The sequence below is a fragment of the Anser brachyrhynchus genome (assembly GCF_964034855.1).
Source record: "Anser brachyrhynchus genome assembly, chromosome: 3".
Lineage (NCBI taxonomy): Eukaryota > Metazoa > Chordata > Aves > Anseriformes > Anatidae > Anser > Anser brachyrhynchus.
The window spans coordinates 28,226,674-28,252,163 of record NC_137696.1 but is presented as its reverse complement, the minus strand read 5'-3'; the positions used below and the strand labels follow the sequence as shown (position 1 = coordinate 28,252,163).

The window sequence follows — 25,490 nt, the reverse complement described above, 5'->3', positions numbered from 1 at the left end:
ATGGCTAAATTCACTTGGCTTGTTTAGCCTAGAGAAGAAGAGAATAAGGGGAGACTGAGGGAAGCACTAAGCCTGCTGGAGTTCAAGCAGCACTTGGACAACACTCTCAAAAATACGGTTTGTTTTTCAGATGGTCCTGTGTGGAGCCAGGAGTTGGACACAATGATCCTTGTGGGTCCCTTCCAACTCAGGATATTCTATGATTCTATGATCATGTAAGATATTCTCATTTATCTCCATCAGTGTTTAGGTCTTACCAGCTATAAGTCTACTCAATTCAAAGATACGTGCATTAACTTCTGCAATTTTATTATTCATAAAAAAATGTGTCAAATTAATCAACTCTTCAAAATATGGAAAGCAGTCTTCCTAATAGTTGAAGTTTCTGACTTTTTTTTCATATGGTGTATTTTTCAGTAACTGTTCCTACAACTTATTCCTTTTCATTTCCATACCTATCTAGAACAGTCTTGAAATCTTCTGAAGATGTTTCCTTTCGTATTGTTGATTTTGATATTTGCAATTTTACCATTAGCAACCATGTTAAAATAAGGATATAAACCGTGTGCTGTAGGATATTTGTGACATTGAGCTACTAAGAAACAGAGGCTCAACTCAACACATGCAGATTTAACATTGGAAGAAAAAAAAACACGTTGAGTTTTATTCTGTACAATAAAAGTGCCTAACTCTTAACTGAAACCACTTTTTTACTGAGAATCGTTAGGATTTTGGTGAGGAAAGGATTACTTTAACATACTTGGAATTGCAATGTTCTCAAAGCAGGCGCACTCGTGTAAGATGAGAAGGAACAAGCAGCCCAATTTCAAGCAATTACTTAAACACTCTAAATTACTGCAGCTGTGAAAAATAGCGTTATCAAAAAGACATACCACTGCAAAGAGCAGAAAATTGTATTTTCTTACATACATTCAACTTGTTATGCTGAACAATCATTTTAAACTATCTCAAATCCTGCCTAAAAAATATTCAGTATTACTTTACCCTCAGTGTTGCCCCCCAGTGTTTTGTTATTATAATGATAACTTTTCCAGACAGACATTGCTTTGTTTTATATAACAGTGCACACACTTCTGGGGCTTAAATATAGACTTTCTGAAATTATTCTTCTACAGTTGCCACTTAAGTCACATTTCTTAGTCTTGTGATACATACATTGTTTTGGTATCATAGGTCTAGTACAAGAAGTATTACCCAAACAGATCATGATTTTAAATAATGTTTTCACCCTTCTACATTGTCTCTTCCAGAAAACTGCACTATGAGATAACTGCAGGATGAGTAAAGATTGATCGATGACAATATTGTGAAAATGGTATAATCTGACCTGAAAAAGAATTACTAAAAATTCTAAAGAAAATGTATGCGTTTAAACATATATTGATACATAAACAAAATAAATGAATAATGTCTGCTTTTCCAGAAGTCCCTAATAGTTTATTTTAAACGTACTATAAACCTACTGTCACATTCTTTTCTTAAAACCAACTATAAGAAAAATACTAAATCAAAATGATTATGCACGTACTGAAACCTAATGGTTTCTACATCAAAACATAGCCGCTCTTTGGTGTTTTTTGTTTTGTTTTTGGTTTGTTTTGTTGTTTGAACTGCATGAAGCAATGTGAGCACCTTTGTGCAGAAAACAGAAAGGATAGCCAATATGCAACTCGTGTCCAGAGAAGGGCTACGAAGCTGGTGAGGGGCCTGGAACACAAGTCCTGTGAGGAGCGGCTGAGGGAACTGGGGTTGTTTGGTCTGGAGAAGAGGAGGCTCAGGGGAGACCTCATTGCTCTCTACAACTACCTGAAAGGAAGGTTTAGTGGGTGATATTCGTAGTAGGGTGATGGTTGGACCAGCTGATTCTGAAGGTCTCTTCCAACCTTAATGATTCTAAGTGTGTTTTTGTTTCACTATCTACATTTGGAGCTTTACCTTACTGAACAGCATAACCAAAGTTATTAACTGCATGAATAATCTTCAAAGAGCTTTGCTTCGACATTGCATTGAAGAAATATAAAGGATTAGAACAAACCCAGAAAAATAACTTCTAAATTGCTTTTCTTAACATGTAAGGATCTAAATCAACAGAAACCTTAAACAGGAACAACCCATTACATAAACAGGCTGAATAGCCAACATAGCTTTAGAAGTCCTTCTGTGATTTCCTTTTGCAAAAATCACCTGCTCTAGGCTACTTATATGAAGGACCAATACCTTTATCTGAGCAGCAATGTACAGAGGAATAAAACAAAACCCAAAATTCAACACATCGAATATATGGACTCTGTAGGGACTACACTCTTTCACCATCTTTGTTTATGGGACTAGCTCACCCCCAAATTTACTCAAATGCTGAAGTTTTGAGAGCATTGACCACTTTCTAAGTAATAAACAGGTTACTGCTTAAGGTTGTATGATTTCAGAATATAAAAACGTTTCAAAAGACATCTCATTTGAATTGTACAAATCTGATTTTGAAAAAAAAAACATACTAAGAATATTCCATTGTTAGATCATTTAAAGTGCACCAACTGAATGTTGATGAACTTGCTACCTACAAAAATTCTTCTTTTAGGGAAAGTGTTACAAGTCAGCATTAATGTATGAATTAACAAACTTATCTCTGACTAATGCAAAGCATAGAGAAAATGATTTTTTTTTTCAGAAGTTGACTCATCATATATTATTTTAATGATTAGTTTCATAAACGACAGCTTTCAGATTTTATGCTTTTAACCCCCCTATTTACTCTTAATACCTTTCTTGTTTCAGTAACTTTAAAATTTGACACAGAACTACTTGACAATCTATGCCTTTTCTGTTTGGCTGTTCAAATGGAAGAGAATGGACATAAGCTTTTCACAGGTCCTTGCCCCTAGGTACAAGAGAAAGACCTAATCCATATGCTCTTAGCACAATGCTAATCACTTAGAAGGCTCTTTCTAACACAAGGGCTAATTAAAGATCTGTAAGAATAATCCTGACTATAGGATACATTTTCATAAAAAGGGGAAAACAAATTTCTTGTGAAAAGTTAATAATGTCTTTTTCATCATCAAACCTATACAATACAAATATTATTTACACATCAGTATCACAGTATTGCAGAATTAGAAAATCACAGAATGGTTTATTTTGGAAGGGACCTCTGGAGATCATTTATGCAGGGTCACCTAGAGCACGTTGCACAGAATCGCATCCAGGCAGGTTTTTAATATCTCCAAAGAAGGAGACTCCACAGACTTTCTGGGCAACCTGTTCCAGTGCTTTGTCACCCCCACAGTAAAGAAGTGTTTTCAGTAAGGAACGCTTTAATGAGAAAAGGTGAAATGTGACAGGATTTTGTTCACTCACTTTAATATACAGACTGAATCCATTATTCACTCCATATTCAGCCTGGATTCAGTGTAACCACTCTCATTTCACAATAGAAAAACAAAAACAAAAAAAAAATTGTTATTTTCATCCCATCTGTAGTTGAAAATCCCTATCATGGATGAGAACCCTACTGTGCTTGTACAAATATCACATTAAAGCTCAGGTTTTTCCATATTAAAATTCTAGGCTCCTTCACAGCAAGATAAAAGTTTCATTAAAAATTTATTAGAGTAAGTCTGTGATGCTGTTACCAACAGGTAATCTAGCATTTTATAATATTCTTTGTTGCTTCATAAAATATTTAAGGAAAATAGGATAAATCGATGAAGAGTTGTCATGTTAAAGGGTGGTCAAACATTTGCCTGTTTCAGAGCCCTGCTAAGGCCTTTCACTGAGACAGTTTCACAAAGTTGAAAGTATATGATAAGGCAACAGATATAACAGATTTGGAGTTGCCATTGATAAATACACTTACTGCAGTAGCGCTAATAAATGATAATAGTGCTAGCAAAAGGCTATCCTAGGTATTCCTCACCCAAAAGTGAAGGTGCAGAGCTTATCACGAAGGCATCCCTGTATTGGTGGAGAAGAAAGACCACAGCCCATTGACTGCCTCTTCTAGCTTTCCAATTTCTTCTTTCTTCCCTCACTCTTCTTTTTCCTAACTTTTCTCTCACTTCATCTAACTAATGCTAACACTAAATGACTCCCTTCTTTGGCAACCTCTCACATCAGGCTTGTGGACCTCCATCCACAAAGTTTGTACAAGAGAAGTGAAATCAAGCTGCTCAGCTCCCCCCTTTGTCCAAGGCTGGTGTTTATCAGTGACACTAAGAAGTCTGACTATTCTCCACAAGTGTACATCAGAAGATTCTTTAATTCTTTTCACATGTAAAACCTACATTCAAACTGACTTGCTCTTGTTTGTCTTACTTCTTCTCGCATTGATTTTCCAGAGCAGAAAGAATTTCTTCATTCTAGAAGCAAGAGAAATAATTATTTATGTATGTGAAGTTTACAGACTGTCACACCTGCTGTCACTACAGCTCGTTAACAGTACTTATGTTGTTGGGGGACAAGCTACAGGACAATGAGCCTGCTGCAGCCTGTGGGATTTTAGTGGGGAAAGAACACATTAAAATCTTGCAGCACCTAGCCCAGAAGGAGAGGGCAAGTGCCCAGACATGCAGGACATTTTGTAAATGGACAGGATCCCCATTTGGCTTGTGGTAGGAGAAGAGGCAGGACATATTCACTATAGTTTCAGCTTCCCTTGGTGGACAGGTTTTAAATCTTCTTATCAGTCTTATAAATATTCCCATTGTAACAATCCTTGATTTGCCAGTTGATATATATGTAATGAAATGACTACTGCCATGACTACTTAGATTAATTTTTAAATGTCAAATGTGACACAAACATAAAAGGCAGTTTCAAAACAGGTGTGAAATTTGTGATGCTGTCATTGCAGTGACTGTTGCATACACAAAAAACTTCACACAAATCCTATATAAGATGCAGAGTCAAACAAAACAAAACAAACTGAATCACTTAATTGTCTAGATGAAAGCCAAAATTAAATCACAAACAATATATCCCGCATAAATAAAATAAAGGCAAAATATTGAGACGAACATGTAAGAAGTGGATATTTAATATTAGTTTTTCAAGAAGTTAAACTTAAGTTGCAATGTTTTTATCAGTTTCCATAACAGCCAACTAGAAGAATTTGACTATTTTACCACTAAATATTTTCTTCTGCTTCACACTATATAATTTGCTTTGATGCATTCTATGTAAGGTGAACAGTACTTGCTATTTCATACATTCTATATAACGTGAAAGAGAAGAATGAGAGAATTAGTTCACCTCTTAAAATACAGTGCATACGAAGATGTTACTAGCAATATTCATACTTTTTTCTAAGGTTAAATAATCAAGAAGAAACAAAAACAAAAACAAAAACAAAAACAGAAAAGACAACTTCTGGTTCCCTTAGTGATTTAGATAGGAAAACAAAAAGATTTTGAGTAATCTTTAAATGTTGTAATTGTTGAAAATACTAATGCAGGAATTAATACAATATTAAGTTGGCATTTTATCATACAAAGACAGGGAAAATTATTACTGTAATTGGTAAACTTCAGTTATTTTTTTCTTATTCTCTTACCTGAAATTGGAAAACAAATTCAAGTTAAGTAACCTGTAATACAGATGTCTTTCATGCAGCCATTGTGGTACTGGTGTTGCTTCCATTTCTCCTAAGTTCCGGTTTGCAGGAAACTAGGGGAAAAAAAATGAACAGATACATTTTACAGCTATCCGTTAAAAGAATTCAAGTGTTTTCTGAATCCTTACTATCAAAGACCAAAAATGTAAGTACTGATTACCTCAGTGGTGGCAAAATACACATTACTGAATAAGAGTAAAATAGAATTAGCTTTGCGGAAAGATTTTCAATACAGTGTGGAAAGCCGTATCCACCTAGTGGTGCTCACCATACCACTTTTCAGCAACAAATTCTAAAATACCTTTACTTTAACCTCTGCCATATCTTTCAGGTAGGAAAGACACGCCTTATATGCAAATTAATAACATGTTAAGCAAGTAGCCACACCTTATACCCAAAATAATAACATTTTAAGCAAATAGATTTAATTGTTCAAAGAGAATGTTCTTTCCTGTGTGGAAGGATATAAAAAGTACAAATTGAAAATTAGCATAATTTGTTTTCAAAATGTGAAGTAGAACCTGACTGTCAAGAATACAGTAAACTGGCGATGGACAGATGCCAGTTATATAGGAATCCTTATTATCTTCATTACAGAGTACATAACTTCATTACAGGAGTATAAGAGATAGACATTAGCTGCTAAGCACTAACAAATTGTTTTGAATGAACCATTCTGTGGTTTATACAAAGCAAGCAATAGATCTTTTATTATAGACTTTTTGTAACAAGTCAATCTGGATTTAAATCAAGAACATATTTCAAATTTATGTACTAGTGCAGGCATCCTGAAGGCAAAGGAACAAGGTTGCAGCCATTTTTCCAAGTCAGGTTCCAACATTTATACTCTTCTTCCAAACTGGTTTTATAAAAGCTTAGTACCTCCACTGGTAGCAAACACATCTCCTTCATTTTAGCCTAAGTGATTACACCAGTTTCTAAGCTATACCTATAATTGTCTGACATTCAAATCATGTATCAAAAAAAGTTTAGCATCCAGCAACAATTCCATTATGTACATTATGCAAATTTCACAATTATCACTTCTTCCATGCAAGAATCATACTACTGCTAAACTTTACTGATACCAAAGAGAACAAGGAATTCAAAATTGAGGAAGAAATCCAGTCTTTGCAAAAACATTTAAGAACTGATGAAACATAATGCAATGTGGTGCTCATATTCCTAAAAGGTATTGTTTTTAGTGTTTCTATTAGGTATATCAGTAGTATGTGCTCCTGGTGATATAATTAGCTCTCCAATATGACTGAAAATTAATCTGGCAAGAAAATAAATACACATATAAAGTATTTTACTTCATTTTCAGCTGAGTGAGATGATCAACATACTGACTATGTGCCAGTGCCAACACAATGTAGAGGGTGGCTTAGAGACAGGCTCTCAGCAGCCTTACATAGGTTTAAACCAACCACGAAAGTTCATTCTGAGGTAGAAAACAAAGTTCTGGGTTCGTTTTTTGTGTTTGCTGTGTTTAGGATTTGTTTGCTTGTTTTTAAAGGAAATATTGATAAGATGGAAGAAATGATTACCAGTAAGTCACTGAGATCTTAACTATTTGCAACACAAAGAACAAAAGAACACAAAAATCAAAGATAAGGCATGAACATTAGAGATTTCCATATACAACCAATAGCAGAGGGTATGCCCTTCTGTGAAATACAGGCTGTGTGTTTGTTCCCTGACATGCATTCTTAAGCCTGGAAATGCAGATATTTAGTGGATTAGAAAGATGCTAAGCTTTAAGTTAAAGATAAGCTTTAAGTCTTCTGATACACATAGTACACTATGGTTCAAGATCCAAACAAATGCCTGAGCAAAAGACTGAGTCATTATGCTCAAAGCCAGCAGAGGACTCATCTTTAGGAGGGACCAGTAAACTCTTTAGTGAAGAAGGTAACATAATTGCAATGGGAATGGGACATGACAGTAAGTGAAGAGCAAATTGTTCTTTCTATGGAAATCTCCAAGTTCATGTTGTCTGTGTTTTGTACAGTATACTACCTTAGACACAAATGAAGCTGTAATAGTCCAATATTCTTTGTTGTGCATAGCTGTATTTGTAGAGACAGCCTGTAAATCATATGGGTTGTAGGGAACTTTAAGATTGTTCTTGTTTCTTTGAAGACAATATATATATTCCCCACTGTCTTTTAGTAATAAAGGTCTCTGTCAAAAGAAGAAATTATTTATATGTAGATGTATAATTTATTTTTCATGATTACAAGTTATATGTCTATAGATTTTACCACAAGCAGAAATATTAAAAGTACCCAAATCTTTTAATAATAAGCTTAAAAAGTAACAACTCTGAATTGACCAGAAAGCTACTATTTTATTATCAAGTTTCTCAGTTCTATTATCTCTACATGATTAATTTTCAATTCTACCAACCGCAAGTTAAATATTACTTTCTTGTAGAGAAAAGTTTCATGTAACCCTATTAGCCTATTACAACTTTTTAATACAAACAACAAACTTTTCAGTAATTACATTTCTCCATATTATCTTTCTCCATCTACAAATACTATGGTAAGCATTGTTAAGCTTAAAATACACCATGAAGCTCTTAAGTAACAAATACCTAACAGTTTCCAGATTTTTACATCTAAGACCATAGATACTGGTGGTATCTAGTTATTTTGGAAATATTTCATTACAACTGGAAGACATTTTAGTTTTGTGAACAACTGGAATGTTTCTTAAAAATTTTGCAACCATATATGTAATCAAGTCCCAAATGACAAATGACAGATGTTTTTATTGTGCAGCCAAAATATTTCACAACATTTTGCATACTGAAAGAAACATGATATATTTGTTGTATCATTTTTTTTTAAGTCATTAAAATTTATATGCAAAATCACAACTAAATCAGATATCTGTCTGTCTTCGAATGCACCAAAAGAGCAAGAGAATGCAGGAGGTGTCCTGTTTGGCTTCGTCAAGATCAGACTGCCCAGCATTAATCACAGCAAATACTGGCTTTGTACTTGGAATGTCTGATCAGGACAGACAGAAATGGTTACAATTCTGCTTAATGCTAGAAAACCTCAGCTATGGGAAGGACTGGATAAGTGCTAATTTACAGTGATTGCTATGCATCCAGAGGTTCTAAAGGAAAATCCATCATTTTTAGAGGCAAAAACTTCCAGGAAATAAGTATTTTAGATTTGTAACCAATGTCATTTCTAGAATGTTCAACTACACGATGTGGAGAAGGGAAAGTGAAAATCACCATAAGTGCAGATTTCTGAAGTCTGGCTATATCAGCCTCTCTAGCTAAACATTCACACGACGGTAACACCGTTTGCCAGCCAAGTTTGCCTCGAAGCCTCAAAATATGCATTATAACATCATCAATTGGTTCTGGTACATCAAGAAAAGAAAAAAAAAAGGCATTTTTTATTGGAAATTTTTTTTATCCTTAAACATAAAGTCTTTTGATTTATTCCATAAGCTGTTGTAAGTACGGAGGACTGGTGTAATGGCATTTATACCATGTTGGAAGATGCTGAAAACATGCCTCAGAAAGTCCTTCTCAAAAAATAATGAGCCATTACATATATCACATGTATTTTGCTGTAATTGAAGAACAGTGGTTCAATTGACTTAAAAGTGATCTCATTTTCCAGTGATTTTACTCTAACGGTTGGTGTCATTTACACAGCAAAATTCAAAGTACTCACTAGAAAAAACATGAATTACTGCACAAAGGCTTTCTCAAGTGCTAGAGACAAAAAAAAAAAAAGAAAGAAAACTGGGAAAATCTCAAGTAAACAAAAAGAAAGTTGAAAAATAAAAGAATAGCAATAATAATTTATATTGTAATATTTAAAATATATTTTTTTAATCCATTAAAACACACTGTCCCTTTAGAAACCAGACCAATTTAGTCTTGCATAGGAGGAGAACACTCCAGTTGAACAAAAGACTCAGCAATGTTATGGAAAACAATTTGAGAAATCCTGGAAAACACTAAAAGCATGTTCCCATGCTTTTAAATCCCTATTAAGAAATTCATTAATAAAAAAGTTTGAAAAAAAAAAAGAAGAAAGAAATCAGAATCCAGTTGTGATATCAGTCCCTCCCAGTTTTCAGACTCAGCAACAGATATTTTTAACGAAGAAATAATGATCAAAATCTATTTTTCCCCACACTAATCCTGGAAGATAAGAAGGAAAACATACCTACTATTTAAAAAACTATTTAAAATAAAAAAGTATTGTAGCTAACTATAAAATATAACCAACTTTAAAACAATTATTTAAATTATGTATGAAAGTAAATTTTGGTATGAGACAGGTATTGAAAAACAAACCATCATAAGGTGAAAATGGAAGACAAAGTTGTTGGCCTTTCCCCTAACATGTACTGTTACTCTAAAGCAGGAGAGGGATGAAGAAAAAGAGTAGCAGTTGAGTAGTATATCATTATAAATCTGACACAAATTGCTGTAGATGTATAACTAAGAGCACAGTCTTCCCTATGGTGCTATGACTACCTACCTGTTTTATCATATGAATAAAGTTTTGCTTTCATGGGCTGTTTAGGAGATCTTTCAGCTTTTGGTTGCTCACAAATATTTTTATGACAACTCGGTTCAAACACAGACATTTGCATTTCAGTCCTTCTACTACTATCTACAACCAACACATTAAAAAGGAAAATATTACTCACTTAAAGCAGATCACTATGCACAATCATTTTCTAATTCAAGTTGAACTTCTACAGGTTTACATTTTTGTAACTTCTCAAAATGCATTCTGATGGTTTTAGAGGCATGCACACACAAACACACGCAAGATACTATCACTTGTTGACAATACATTAAAAATTGTATAAATTGGCATCAGGTACTTCAGAATGGTTGCATAATAAATGTAACACTTATTTCCTGTGTATTCCATGAGATTGAGAGACTAACATTCATTTTTGTCATTTGTTTTACAGGAAGGGCTTATTATCCTTGTTTATTACTAGAAAACCTTTTTATCCATTCTGAAATTTTATCCATTTAATCCATTTGGTGGTCCTGCATGAGCAGGGAGGTTGGACCAGATGACCTACAGAGGTTCTTTACAACCTCAGTCATTCTTTTATTCTGTGATTCTCTGGGGGAAAAAAAATAAAAAATATTTAGCATTCCTTTTGCATTCTTCTTAGATCACATTTACTTGTCAGTTGACCATTTAATTTTAATAAAGCAGGTTCAGACCTCCAAGTAGTATGTCCCTTCTTCCCCAGCTTCATACACAAGTAAGCAATTAAGATTTCCTTTAGAACTCCTGCTCAGCAAATCACGTAAGAAACAATTAGCGATATATATCAAGCTAAACCCTCGGGGTGCATTGTCCTTCCCCTGCAGGCTGAGGAGAAAATGGGAGAAATGTGAGAAGACTCAGGGATGGTAGTAATAGGGAAAGTTAGTTAATTAGTAGGAAAAACAAAAACTGCAGGTGCAAGCAAAGCAAAAAGAGGAATTCTTTCACCACTTCCCACCAGCAGGCAGGTGTCCAGCCACTTTTTGGAAAGAAGGTCCTCAGAGCCTTTAAAAATCCTTTCTGCAATTTTTACACAAAGCATAGTGCAGAAAATAATGAGGAAAGAGAACTCCAGCTTGCAGAGTTGCTTGAAACCCACTAAAATCAGTTTGAAGCTTGCAATGACTTTCAAACAGCAAGTGTGTGTGCAGTTTTATTTCCCCATACATAAGACTTTGATTTTGTATTTTAGAGAGGATCTCACATCACAATTTTTTAAAAAAGACCCATTAGATAGTCTTCTCACTTAAAAAAACTTCAAACAGATAAATCTACCCAGAAAAGAAGCATAGAATAGATAACTAACTTTTAAAAAGTACAATATACATATATTCTTACGTACTTTGTAGTTGGCATACTGACTTAAAGTCAGTGTTGCATCTCCACTAAATCATTTTAAAAAAAAAAAAAAGAAAAAAGAAAAAAGTGAAGTTATGCAAGTTTCTTCCTATGGATTCACAGCGATGAGGAAAGAAGATCACATTTTTTATTACTCCACTTTCCGTCATTTTAAGTACTTTACCATATACAGCTGAAGAAGGTGATGTGCCAAAGACTTGCTGAACTGCTTTGCAAACGGAACTTGTGGGAAGTATCGTTTTCCAATTCTCATTCTTTGACATTAAGGATGCCACTTCCGTTATATTCCTCTTTAGCTTCATTGTCTCGTGCTCAGATACTATCGTAGGCTGACAAGCAGATAATTCTCTTTCTTCTTTATGTTTTCTTGGGTGTCTAAATTGTAGGAAATTGTAGGAAATCTCAATTGTAGGAAAAAATCTGAAGATTCAGTCATACAGGCAGTATAGAAAAATCAGCTAAAATATAATTTGTATCAAAGATAAGCTAGTAAGCTCTGAAAAATACATGCAACTATATTGACTTTATGAAAATAAAAGGAAAATAAATGTGTGAAGTTAAAATGTAAAATAAGGACATAGGAGAGTCAGCAACACCAGCTTCTTACACATCTTGCAGGTGACTTAGACTCTGCATGCACTAAAGCATACACAGTTTAGATATACTTTTAGTCTGTTAAGTTCCAACTAATTTCATTTGTCAAGACAAAATAAAAAATAAATAGAAAACATGAAGAGAATAATGTTTTCGTGCACAACTTGTTCTCATTTAACCAATCACATCTTCAGTAACAACCACAGATAAACTCCAGAACAATGATAGAAAAATGAATTAAGATAACAATGCTTCAGTTAACGGTTGGTGCAACTCAGTTTGGATATACCATAAATAGTTTAAGCTTTATAATTCAGCCTGAAAGGGTTATTTTGTTCAAGTGTGCTCTTGACTATATTATAGTGACAATGGTATCAAGGAAGAATCACTTAGAGCAGCTGAAACTGTCTAAAATTCACGGCCAAGAACTATTTGTTTTAGCAGCAGCTACACACCATATATGCACTCCCCACAAGAGCAGAAAAGATCAATGCACGGGTCTTGAAGTCAGTCGTCCAGTACAGACTTTCTTAATGCAAAATACTAAAAAGAAGGACAGTGTTAGCACTGTGCATAGCAAAAGTACATCTCAATGATTTTACTTTATTCTGTAACTTCTTCTCCTGGTACTTGTTCACAGGCCCATAGGGGTGAGTAGCTCATGAATAGCAGCCTGTTCTTCTGAAGACTGATCTCAGGTCTTTAACAAAAAGATCAGCTTTGCCTGATATACCAGCAATTTTAGCCAGATGTAGCAGATACTTTAGCTCAATATTGGCTCTGCTGGAGATGTTGAACCTTGAAGCAATCTATGAATCATCAGCATGTCAGTTCAGGGACTAATGAGAAAGAACAATAGCAGCAGCCACTTTCTGGAAAGATGGGAGAAAAGAGAGGACCTGATAACAGACTAATATCTAGTTAACCATATACAGTATTTAACCAAATTTACCAATGATCTAGCAGCCATACAGCACAGTCACTCTGTTGCACATACCTGAGACATATCTGTCATGCAAGAGTATATGGATGAGGAGACAAGATGGCTCAGAAGAGACGGGTAAGTCCTCATCTCCCACATCGGACTGTCATATTGAGAGACACTGATGTCTGCTCAGATCTGGAATTCTTGGAATTCCAGCTGAGAAAAATTCCTTATAGAACCTTTCCAGGAATATCTACAAAAGGAGTGGAGAGGTGGACTGCACTGAGCTGGATGGTGCAGTCAGTTTCTATGTTTCTCTATTAAGGCCTCTGGTGTTTTGAAGAGTGGAAGTGGGCCACATAAATGCCAAGAGATTTCTTCCTTAAAACTCTCAGTCAGCATCTTGCAAATGAGAACCAAAACATCAGTAAGAACGTCCAAGATATATCCTAGTCCGAAGGAAGCAGCCTAGCAGGACACCTGCTTACTTGCACAACCAACAGTGGTTTGGTACAAGTCTTCGTCCACACCGAGAGACATGCAAGCAGCAGGTGTACAGACAGAAAGTTGTACATACAGGTTTCAAACTAACTTTCACATTTAAAATTGTTTCTGAAAACCACATGTACATAGATATTTATAAACAGCAGCACTATACAGAAAACATCCTCCAAACCCAGTCATATGCACAAACCTCTTCCTGAGGGCTGTGCCTTCTGGAAGGATGACTGGATCTCTTAGAAGCGTAAGAGAAAAAAGTGAAACCTCAGGTAGCAAGTGGCAACCTTGGAAAAGATTCCTTCTGTTTACTCAAGAATGATAAACAGCAAAGTAAAAGTAATTCTCAGATCCAGTATGTGAACATGAGGCAGAAGTCTGTGTTAACAGACCTTGATTATGGTAGCAGCATGTATGTGCTTTTCTCAAGATTGATGTACAAAGCTTAGAATTTGATGTGGGCGAATTAGACAAATATAAAGTTGTACTGTGAGCACTGAAACTAATGAAGACTGGACATTTCCTAATCTGTGCTTTAATACTCCCTAATCCCTCCCCAGAAATACTTCCAGCTTCAGTTTCCATGTTTGGACTCCTCTCAGCTTTCTCCCACATCACCTATTAATTGAATGAGACAATAAGCAGCATGCATCGCAGCCGGCGATATTAGCCAGAATGTAGTTCCTTACTGGTCAGTTACTTCCCAACAGCTGGGACAGACACCATTCTGCCTGCATCGGGACTGCTGAAAAGTGAGGTTCCGTTACACAAAACCTCGTCAATAGCTGAAGTTCTTTTTTTTTTAAAGGAAGGATAGAATTCCCATAAGGTTGAAAGTATTACCAGTGTGGTTTTAATCCAATCCACAAAGCTCAGGAATGGAGGTTTACCTGTAGGAAAACATTCGTCTCTTCAGCCTTGGAAAACTATTTTCCTTCCTCACCACCAGTACAAAAGGAAAATGAAACCAAAAGATGACCTGTGCTAGAGGATGAGGGATTACAAACTTCTAGAGCTTCCTGCCACAGACAGCTGTGGAGGAGGACAGTATTGGGAGGTTCAGAAAGGGAGATGACAATTTTGTGGACAACGGATTCATTAACAGGTACATGGCAAAGATGCAGCCCCAAACATTCAGAATCCAAAAATTATGGATGCCACCATTAAATCTGAAATACACTCATATTTGTGTACTTTTATGCAGGTGACAGTAACACTGTACATAGGAATACATTTGCACAGGTTCCTGTAGCATATAATTACCCCATTTTACTGGAACCAAAAATAGTATGTTACTAGACTGCATTCCTTTTACAACGACTTCGCTAGCACTTCTCCATGTTTTCACTGATGTAAAAAAGATCAGACTCTATTGCAATCAGTCAAAATTACAAAGTTTGTGCTGAAGTGTTAATTCAGGTTTCACAGAATTTACAGGGAAAGAGTCAAATAATTTGGTAGAAGTCCAATGCAGTATCAAGTTTTAACTAGCAAAGAACAAAAAATTATCATGAAGAAAAAATAATTTTACCTACATTTTACCAAAACATATGCCTTCCTCTTTTATTTCTGCTTCATTTCTCTTTTCTGTGCTTGGTCTGTAAACTGCTGTGCGAAGAATGGAGTATTTCTTCTTTACTGAAGATGACTGGGAACAAAGGGCATTAATTTTAATAATTATAGAGGGGGTGATCACATGTTTTACTAAAAAAAAAAAGCCAAAGAATAGATTTATCTAAAAACTATGAAAAACATTTCCAAATGCACCACCTGATAGCTTAACTTGGCTTTCATTACAAAATATTTCCGACTTTAATTATACAGCATTTTATGTGCATGAAAATTTACTTATAAAAAAGAATCTTGATAAATGACTTAAAAATAATTGTGCTCAGAGCACTAAAACAAATGTATAGTATTTTCATATGGACTGTAACATTGTTTTTATAATCCTGTTTCCATCAACCTAAGCCTGAATTAGTTAAAACCTTCGGAAAAAGAAATTTTTAAATTTAGAATGATGAATCATTGTTTTGCAGGACACTTGAGGCAAACACTAACTAAATGAACAGACTTCCATTAATCATGGAAATTAGATTAATTTACTTGGATTTATAGATGAAGTAGTGGGTTCACATATAAAAACCATAGAGGACTGAATTTAGTTATTCAGATTATCATCATACAATAGAACTTTTCCACCTCATAGGAATGAACAGAATAAAGAGTTTAAAATGCATAAGAAAGATAAAAGGATAAAATAAGACAGAATATAATGCCTCTGCTTCGGATTTGAGAGCTACAGCTTACTGCAGTGAGAAGATATATTAAATGATGACTACTGTAGCATATTTGGTAAGAGTAATTTGGTAATGTAAAGCCTTCCTCTGAACTCCACTTTGCAAAGGCAGAGGGTAGTGAGTTATGAACAAATTCAGATTACACCAACACTGGTAGAATTGTTTTTAAGGAAAAAAAAAAAAAAAAAAAACACTTTTCTGCCATATTCCCATATTTTAATTGTTACTCAATACCAAATCCTCCCTCCAGGAAAAGGCCTCACAATAAATGACAGTCTCTGAAGTTTTACTTACAAGGCTTCTAGGAGGAAGACATTCACTCCTGTGACTTCACAGACATTAAACATGTAATCAACATGTTTTTATACAACATTTTCGCAGGCAGAAGCCAGGTTAGGAAAAAAAAAAAAAAGCTGTATGTAAAAATACTATAAATCTAGGACTACCTTATATATAACAAGGTTATCCATGCAAAGGTTGCCTGACTACTCATTAGGTTGACATCACTTTTTTTGGTCTTGCAAAAAAAAACACAATATCCCCCAAAGTGCATTAGAAAACAAAATCAGTTGCGTAGAAATTAATTTAATATTAAAATTGCTGCAAACATCCATTCTCACCAGCTCACTGCTGTCTTTCTTACTGCTGCCAGCTGGTTCGCACACGATATACCTGCCTTTTACCATAAGCAGCACCTCTGTCCTCTCTGGTTCAAACCGGAGACGAGACACTAATTTTTCTTTCAGCATTTTGGTTTGCCCTTCCATCTGGGGTTGGCATCCTTCATCCTAACAGCAAAAACACGTCAATTAAACTAAATTTGCAGTAATGACTGTTTCCCCACTGTGTCCTCAGAGTGAATTTCACACTTGAGGAGATCTGCAGGCACCATTAGAAATCAGGTGCTTATTTACTTCTGCAGCGTTGGAACTGAAAGTTCAGAGTTCACATTAAAAACAATTACCTTAGAACTCAGTTCTAAGAGGCTGCAAGCTCAGCTGATCACTTTAACTCAATTTTCTTCTCCAGTTTCTCTGGGATACACCCTTCACCCCACGCATCACGGCTCAGTCACTTAGTGGATCTCAAAACTAGGAAATTGGCGGAAGGAGGACTTATCTTGTCCCAGTGGCAGAGATCTCTTCTGAAACCACACAATCTTCTCTAGATCTAACTCTATACACAGTAGCAGCAAGTCAATATGCTCACTGAATTAAAGATCACATGCAAGGTAGTAAAGCATGTGCTGAAGATGTTTACTAATGCTGATCTAACACTAATGTGGAAGTTTAACCTATTTCTGAACATTTGGTAACTATTTTTTCAATGATATAAAATCAGCTAGTGATGAGAAGTGGCACTTTGCCGCTTCTTGTAGTATTACTTTATAAGCTAAGTTTCTAACAGTCTAAAGCCTTTTCAGCAGGGAGGTGCTGTGACCTGAGAATTAGTTGCTGAGGCAGCTGCAAACAAATGATGGCCATGACCTATCCAAACTGATCCTTACTAGACCCAGGACAACCGTTCACACACCAAGAATACAAATTGCTAAGGTTTTCTTACCACTTAGTATCATTCAGGTAGGAGCTATTATCCCCACAATCAATAAACTTTCAGAAACCCCATTTACATTCCTCAATACGTTTAGTGCAGAACAGCTGTTTCAAACCAACGCAAGAACTAACTGTGCACCAGAGTTGATCAGTACAGTTCACAGGCAAACTTATCTCAGCTGTGGAAGTGGCAAGCTCCCACTGAGTAGTGGTAAACTCTTCACCCATTACGGCTAAAGCCAAAAAGACTGATACTGAAGCAGCCATACTACCGATAGCTATGCAGAAGTAATCACTACCTCTCGCAGCAATAGCTCACATCTCTTCTAGGAGTCTACAGTTAGGGGTCCCTTCCAGAAACACCTCCCAGCTCCTCCTATAGTCTTGAGGTGTAACATCGTTGGGGAAAACAGAGAGAGAACTATGACCCACTGATTTCACTCTTTCCTTTAATGTTTAAAGTATAATAAGATGGAAGAGCTAATAAAGAAAGAAAACTGAAGAAGATTGAAAACACCATTTGTGTTTCTTCAACAGAAACAAAATCAAAATCTACCTTTTGTTTTGTCACTGCGATCAAAATTCATTAGTCAAAATATAGTGTATAGTTAATAATTTATTAAGGACTCAACTGATCAAGCAATATAAGTACTTGAAATCCAGCTGACGTTCAATCCAAATGTGTGATCTTTTCAACTGTCAGCAACAAATGTTCAGAAACTAATAAAATGCGTATCTGCTTCAAAAAACATAGGAAAACACAGGATTTGTTAGAGTCCCTATTTGTATTGAGGACACCTCAGTATCCAAGCATGTCAAAATTTAGGCACAAGTTAAATGAAAACCTGCATGCTTGGTGCCGTGATATGGAGAGACAAGATATCTCCCTCAGCAGTTGAAAGATGCTTATTTCACTCATGTGTAATTGCAGTTGGAAACTATTTAATGGCTTCTTATAGCTGATTTACAATATAGGCTCAAGAAACAAAATGGGAATCTTTCTTAACTGCTTGGCTTTAGATTCAGCCACTTGGTCTGCAAAGTCAGAATTACTGGTCCAGCACGGCTGTGCATGCCCTACAAGCTCCTCTCAAGCCTCTGGGTGTCAGGAAGCTGAAGAAAGAGACTGTACACCCAAACACTCCTTTAAAAGTCACACATGTAAGAGTTACTGGAGCTTAATGAACTACTGCAAGGTAGTTGTTCATGAGCATATTTTGCCACACCAAGGACTGTGGGAGAAGCAGGCCACACAGACCGGGTGAGGCCGAGAGGGCTGTCTGTCAGGCTCAAAGAAAGCACACGAGCATTAGAACACCCTCACGGCAATGCTTCCAACAGCTGGCCCATAGACCCCGCTTAAACAAGAAGCTGTAGAGATTTAGTAACCTTCAGCAGCTTTTTGTTCAGCTGGTAATTTAGGTATCACAAAACCCCTCCATGCAGCCCATCCGCCTCAAGGCGACACCTTGGCCCTGCTCGCCATCTCTGTGACCACCAACCTGGCTGTCAGGTTTGACCACGGGCAGATGGGTGGGATGGGCCAGGTCCATGGGGCTCCTTGGAGCAGCCGCAGCCCCAAGCCCCCTGGTGTCCCTGTCCTGCCCGTTGGGGGGTCGTTGGGGCCTGGAGGGCCGTTAGGCTGCCACTGTGGGCTCTGGCCTGTGGGCTCATGGGTCGGCTGCCTGTTGGCTTGTCCAGCCCCGATATCCACATCCTAGATGTCAACTGCATTAAGCCATCAGTTGTAAACTTGTGTGTTGTGTATTTATGTGTGTGTAAGTTGGTGTTGTTGTTTTGTTTTTTCTTTTTTTGATAATAAGCTTTTCAGTGACTCACTTGAACTTCCCAACAGTGAAAAAGTCACAGCTGTGGTGTCTCCCCTTGCACTCTGCTTGCATGAGGCAGTCACCAGCCAGGTCACAAGCTACGTGCTGTGATTATACCTGTGCTTTAGGGTGCTCATTCTTTAGTAGTCTATAAATGGTTATATCAGAAGCTTATTTATCGTAACCTTGTAATATATTCTGTGAGAAAAGAAGGGTTTGACCAGATTGGTTTTGCATTGTTTTGATACTTTTGATAAGCTAGCACTAATTTTTGGATTTCCACATACAGCACACTATTTCTCCTGCTTTCAGGCTCGCTGTAAGTTGTGTTAGGGATGGAAGAGAGAGAGTTGTAAGCAGCAAACATGTCTATGTCTAGAGAGATTTGTGCAATGATCTTTTATTTTTTTTTTTTTTTTAAATTCTGAGAACTCTGACCAGAAGTTGATCAATGCAGCACTCAAAACCAGCCTGTAAGAGGTCAGGCAAGGAAATTTTTTGGCAAAAAAAACATCTCATGGTAATGTCAAGTAAAGCCAACAGTAAATGGCTTAACTAACTTCTATCAACAGTTTCCTTAGTATGGTTCTGTGTCATGGGGAGATGCTTCAAGCTGTGGGACGTTCAAGAAGATGTGAGTAATGCAAGTACTTAGGTGAACTAATGAGATGTTACTACACCCTCACCAAGCTGGATTTTTTTTAAGATAAAACTATTTTGTACTTCAGTATCTTCACTAGTTTAAAACTCCAGTATCTTTCATATTTTAGTACTTCAGTAGACTTCAGTTTGCATTTTTCTTGAGCTCTTAGTGTATACAAATTATATCTTTCCACTTGTGTTTCATTAATCATAAAATTGTTACATAATTAAAAGAACAAAGTATGTTTAAAGAAATTGAAAGATATTTTGTTTGAACTGCCAGACACCATTGGCAATCTGTAAAAGCAAATAAAAGTCTGCTAAGAACTAACTCATCCATATTTGATTTGACCATATATGGCTTTCATAAAGATTTAAATGATGACTAATCCTTTATTTGCTAATCTGAAACACTAATACCCAAATAAAATATTATTTTTAACACATTAATATTAATAAGTCTGACTTAGTGAATCAGTAATGATTGTCACACCAAGGCAATGGAATGGACTTCTGAATTGACTGCTGAAACATTAACCTGCAACAACAGTTCTACTCATTTAAGAAACTACAAGTGATTGTATAACAATTACTGCTGAGCTGTATTTTGACCACATCTGGTCTGAAATTTGTGGAAATTTGTGTGAAATTTGTGTTAAATCTGAAATTTGTGGAGTCAATTCCTCTTTTTACTGCTGGGGTTGGAGTTAAACTAATTGTGGTTGGAGTTAAACTAATTGTGGTGTGTTGAGGGGTGGTTAGCAGCATTGGTCTAATTTTCTTACGTCACATTGACAAGTTTGAAGTCCTTAGTTGGTTGGTTCAACTTGCCATGAAGCTCTCTCTGTTCCTTCTTGTGATGGTATGTCTCGTTTCTCCTCTTCTGCTGGCTCTGCTTTTATGTGGGTGTAATGAATCCATGATTTCATCCCTTCCACTTTGATTGCAGTGGGGGTGTGGAGCAAGACAGTGTAAGGTCCTTTCCACTTTTCCTTTAGGGAGTCATATTTCCACATTTGGATCAGCACCTGATGTCCAGGTCAGAACATCCAATGTAACTGGTTGTTGTTCCCATATATATCTATGAAGAGAGGACAAAACAGTAGACAAAGATGCCTGTACTTTCATCTTTTCCTTCCCTCTTTTCTTTTTTTTGTTCCTCAGTTATTGTAAACCTTATAGGCTATTTCAATCAACTGTGAGATTGACATTTATTGAATATGATCTTCCCACAACCTGCACTGTCTGACTTTTTGGGTCCTGATACAATGACATAAAAATGCTAGCATATTCCACCTCATCCCATTTTTCCTCCCTCCAGCAAAATATCAACTGCAATATGGTATTATAATTCATGAATCAATTTTCTATCCATTTATATTGAGATCATCGCTGATCACAATATTGCCTCATTTTACATTTCATCATAGAGTCACCACCAAATTTAGACCAAGTTTTAAGGATGCATCCAAGGGTGAAGCAAGGGGAGATTTTGGACAGACTGTGTCCCATTTTCTTAAATAGAAATATTAAATAATAATTAAAACTGTCGCTCATTTAATACCTAAATACAAACACGCACAGAGTTCTCATTCCCTTTACAAGAATGTTGAAAAAATATTGAACTGAGAAAGACACTTACCTTTGATTGATTATTCATGCCCATCAATGTTCTCATTTCTCTGAGCTGGAAGATTGAAGCTGAAAGTGACACTGTGACTGATACTCCCTGCCCCTGATACCTGACGGTATGGTTAGCATAACCAACAATAAAGCAAATACACATAAGATGTAAGCAGGCTGTTAATGCATACCCCTTCTACCTTCTCTCTTCCCCTTTCTGGTCCCTTTATCTGGTGATAAAGGGCAGTAGTGTTATCAAGATCCAAGTGCCAAGTCACCAAGATGGTATGGGGAGCACCGACTGACAGGGTGATTAAGCCCATCACCATTATCAATACCCAGGTGCTGGGTTGCCAGGAGATGATATCTGTCCTGGAACAGGGAAGTGTAGCAACATGGGGAGCACTGTCTATATAATCACACAGCAGCAAGTCCTAAGTGGGACTTGAACTGGAACTGCTGCTGGACAGCAAAACCCGTGATCTCCGGTGACCAAGGATGCCTCCACTGCCATTTTCTTCCTCTGAGGACTGAGTGAATGACTCATGTTTTTTTACGTAACCTGAGTCTAGGTTATGATTTTATCATGCGCTGATTGATAAGAATTTGACCTGATCCGCACAGGATCCATCCAGGTGACTGAAAAGCCTGTTTAACTGAGAATTCCAGAAATTCTACACAACCTTAAGCTACGCGAAGTGCTGGAAATTATAGATGACAAACTATGCTGATTGTTAATTTCCTTTTTTTAAAAAATGTAATAATAAATCTCTAATTATAACCACAACTCTGTGGTCAGTCCTCAATCTGCCAGGGATACCTAATAGGATACCTATCTGCCTGTCCTCCATAGTGAAGGGTGACAAATATCATGAGTAAAGTTTGTATTTGTAGACTAAACTGTGTGTTCACAATGCAGTGGAAACATTTCTGCTTTTGAGGTAGATCATCCACAGGAAAAGGGAAGGATCTAAGGGAACATGAAATAGTTTGGTATTAACAGTGATGATGATGATGTACTATTAGATTAACTGTAATAACTTGTTTAAAGGAAGATCTTTTCTATTGTACATCCAGTAAAAATAAAATTGATGAAGCTGTACACATAGTTCCAGTAAAGTGATTTTAATTCTATACCAAAAGAAACTGTCTCACTACAGAGATTTCTCTGGAAATGTCACATAAACTCACTTAGCATAAAGGACATTTTGATCTTAACAAAACAAAACAAACTAAACAAACAACCTCCCCCCATCTCCTGAATGCCTAAGCACTGTGATATATTTCCATTAACTGTAATCATATTAGGGCATCATCTGTATTCAGTCAGTAGAAGATCATTAGACCACACATTATTTTGAGCATGACACAACCTTTGTCTAACACGGGGAAGAAGAGCTCTGCACAGCAGCAGCACAGCCGCCGTGGTTTCTGCACTGTGCATGCCTTTCTGTTGAAAAGTTTCATCTCTTGTATGTCTCAAACTACATTTGGGATAATGTTATAGATACAAAGCAACCAGTAAGAAGTCTCTCCTTCAACACTAATTACAGTCCATCCTTAGACAGCTGAACACAGATAACAATATTTACAGATAAAGAGTAGAAAAGATACACGAATAATATATAATTATAAAGAACCACCAAGAGTCAACTCTGACCTTATTACCTGGCGAAGTGCCTTCTCCTCAATTTTTCACGAATCCCCTCTCAGTTTCAAGTTGTCAATTATATCTGTATCTTCCTCTCAGGTGCTCTGATACAGCCTGTGGTTTATCTGAGAAGGTTCAGTCCCTGCAGTTGTGACAGTGGTTAACACAGTGGCAAAGTGGTCTCCTAAAAGACAGACTATTCTCAACTTTTATTTATTTATTTATTTATTTTCTTCCTTAAAGTGAAAACTTAAGCACAGAATGCACAGCATTTATTAACTGTGTTTTTAAGCTTCTTCATGTTAGGATATTAGTGGAACTAATTCCCCATATGCTCTACCATACCCTATCAGTTTTTCTTGTCAGAAATGACTGACAACTTGAATTACTCTTCAATAGCTCACCGAAAGCTCTGCAAATATTTTTAAAGTAACTTAAATTCTGTTTTCTGTGCCTGGTAAAACAGTTGTATTCATCTAGCCCTGTGCCTTGAGCTATGTAGCTGTATTTTAATTAACCAATACTCATTTTTTCCCTGTACAGGGATAAATGTAGAGTCTCCAAATGCTCTTCCTTCACATTCCATAACATGCCCCATACCCTCAGGGAATGATCTCCTTCTCCATCTGCTGTTACATGGAGGTTAGCATTGTGCTTCATTTTGTCATTTGGTGCTACTGTTCACTGGAAATGATAGTTCTATCCAAAATCGTATCCTTTTTGTTTATAGTTATTTAATAAATATATAGTCAAAGCCCTTTATTTTATTGTTTTACTCAACTTTTCAAAGAACTACATTTTATCTCCTAAATAGGAAAATAATACATTACTACTACCATGCAACTTCAAAGAAGGTTAAAGTGGTGCAATATCACACTTCTTTAAAGTTACACCCAAGATATAACAAAGGTTTAGTTTTAGGAAGACTAGGAAAGCAAATACCATAGTAACTGAAATAATGCAGGCTTTTGGACTAATATCTTTTAGTCAACTGAAATTGATACCTCACTGCAGTTCAGTGCCAATTAAAATATGAACAGGAACATGCAGAGCAGCAGCAGAAGTATATAACTCTTGAATGGCCCTCATTAGAGCCACTGCTTTCTCATGTATCAATGAATGTAAAGACTAAAGGTCAGTTTTGCATAAAGGAACCTTTGTAGTTAAAAGCTGAATGTATCATATGAAATCCATAAAATATTCTAGACCAGTGTGTGCCTACTCTATTTCTCACAAATCATTGTACATTTTTTTCTCTTCTCATTAAGCTGCCTTTGATAATGACAGAACCAAACGCAGAGTAAGGGATTGCAGACCTGGGCTCAATATGAGGAAATATTTTTACAGCAGATGACCTAATTGGGGAACTAATTTTCAGCTTTAATGCTGATGGATCAGGATATATTTTCATGGTTTAAAAAAAAATAAATAGGAGCTTTATTAAGCCATATAAACATCGAGAATTGTTCATTTGCAATTTGTGTTAGGAATAAAGACACCAAACCTGTAAAAAGAATAAAGTAATTCTATGTCAGTCCAGGCAAAGAGGAAATAATAGGAGAAAAGCATATGAATCCTTTTGAACAATAAATGTTGGCTCAGTGGTACTCATAAGGACCTAATTAGAGATAATTAAAAAAAAGGAAATCTGCAATGTCAAGGCTCCTGCTCAAGAAACCAATAAATGGTAACATCAGATAGCCATGGCTGCACAGAAGCATGAAATCCCCATAGAGGCAACTACTTCCACTGCTCAGTACCTTCAATTCTCTAAAATTCAGGATACATTGAAGTCAATGTCAGAAGATAAAGTAAAAATAAAAAATCCCCAGTGCATATTTGTGGCAGAGATGGGCCTCATTCTCTTATCTGAGTTGTTCTTTTCCCAAAGTTGTCTCCATGTACAGATTTCTCCCTGCTAGGGGAAGACCTTGTAAACTCCTTGTGCCTGCACATTTTCTGTAGTGCTTCTGAGCTGTTAAATCTGAAATCAGAAATGCACTCCTGAAAGGCTGGGAATTCTGTTATAATTTTTGTGTTATTTCAGGTATTCAGAAGCTATGCAACATCAGCTACTTCCATAGAGAGCTAATGAGACTCATTAAGCTTAATAAAAACAAGTCAAATGTTAAGTCACTGTAGAATACTCATCCATTTGCTTCAGTTTATGAATAAGTCTGAAAGGAACAGGCTGCTACAATAAAAATAATAAATATAACTACCAGCAGTTTTCCAGAGAAGAAAACATAGCAAAGCAGGCTAGGCTTAGAAACTTTGATTAAAAGGTGAAAGGAAACCAACTGAAGAACAACTTTACATCTT

The 25,490-nt window shown here is 36.2% G+C and overlaps 1 protein-coding gene across 2 annotated transcripts; it reads right to left on the bottom strand.

Annotated features, from left to right (window-relative positions):
* Nucleotides 1-229: 229 nt before the first annotated feature.
* DNAH14 (dynein axonemal heavy chain 14) lies at nt 230-22,289 on the bottom strand. 2 transcript variants are annotated; one of them, XM_080586399.1, is made up of 10 exons: nt 21,537-22,289; nt 20,726-20,975; nt 16,491-16,658; nt 15,106-15,218; nt 11,717-11,928; nt 10,159-10,293; nt 8,889-9,019; nt 7,655-7,819; nt 5,573-5,685; nt 230-4,379 (listed from the first exon to the last, which is right to left on the bottom strand). In XM_080586399.1, exons 2-10 carry the CDS (start codon nt 20,813-20,815, stop codon nt 4,307-4,309), a joined length of 1,200 nt encoding a protein of 399 aa, XP_080442525.1. In that variant the 5' UTR covers nt 20,816-20,975; nt 21,537-22,289; the 3' UTR covers nt 230-4,306. The 2 variants fall into 2 exon arrangements, with proteins under 2 accessions (XP_080442525.1, XP_080442526.1); XM_080586400.1 differs by having other exon boundaries at nt 20,680-22,289.
* Nucleotides 22,290-25,490: the final 3,201 nt, after the last annotated feature.

What these genes read in the sequence shown, in the direction of transcription:
- DNAH14 (XM_080586399.1), bottom strand. Translation starts at nt 20,815, where the DNA reads ATGGATTCATTACACCCACATAAAAGCAGAGCCAGCAGAAGAGGAGAA. An exon ending in TTATTCATATGATAAAACAG is followed by an intron (nt 9,020 to 10,158) that starts GTAGGTAGTCAT and finishes TTGATGTACCAG; the next exon opens with AACCAATTGATGATGTTATA. An exon ending in AATTTGTTTTCCAATTTCAG is followed by an intron (nt 4,380 to 5,572) that starts GTAAGAGAATAA and finishes TCTTGCTTCTAG; the next exon opens with AATGAAGAAATTCTTTCTGC.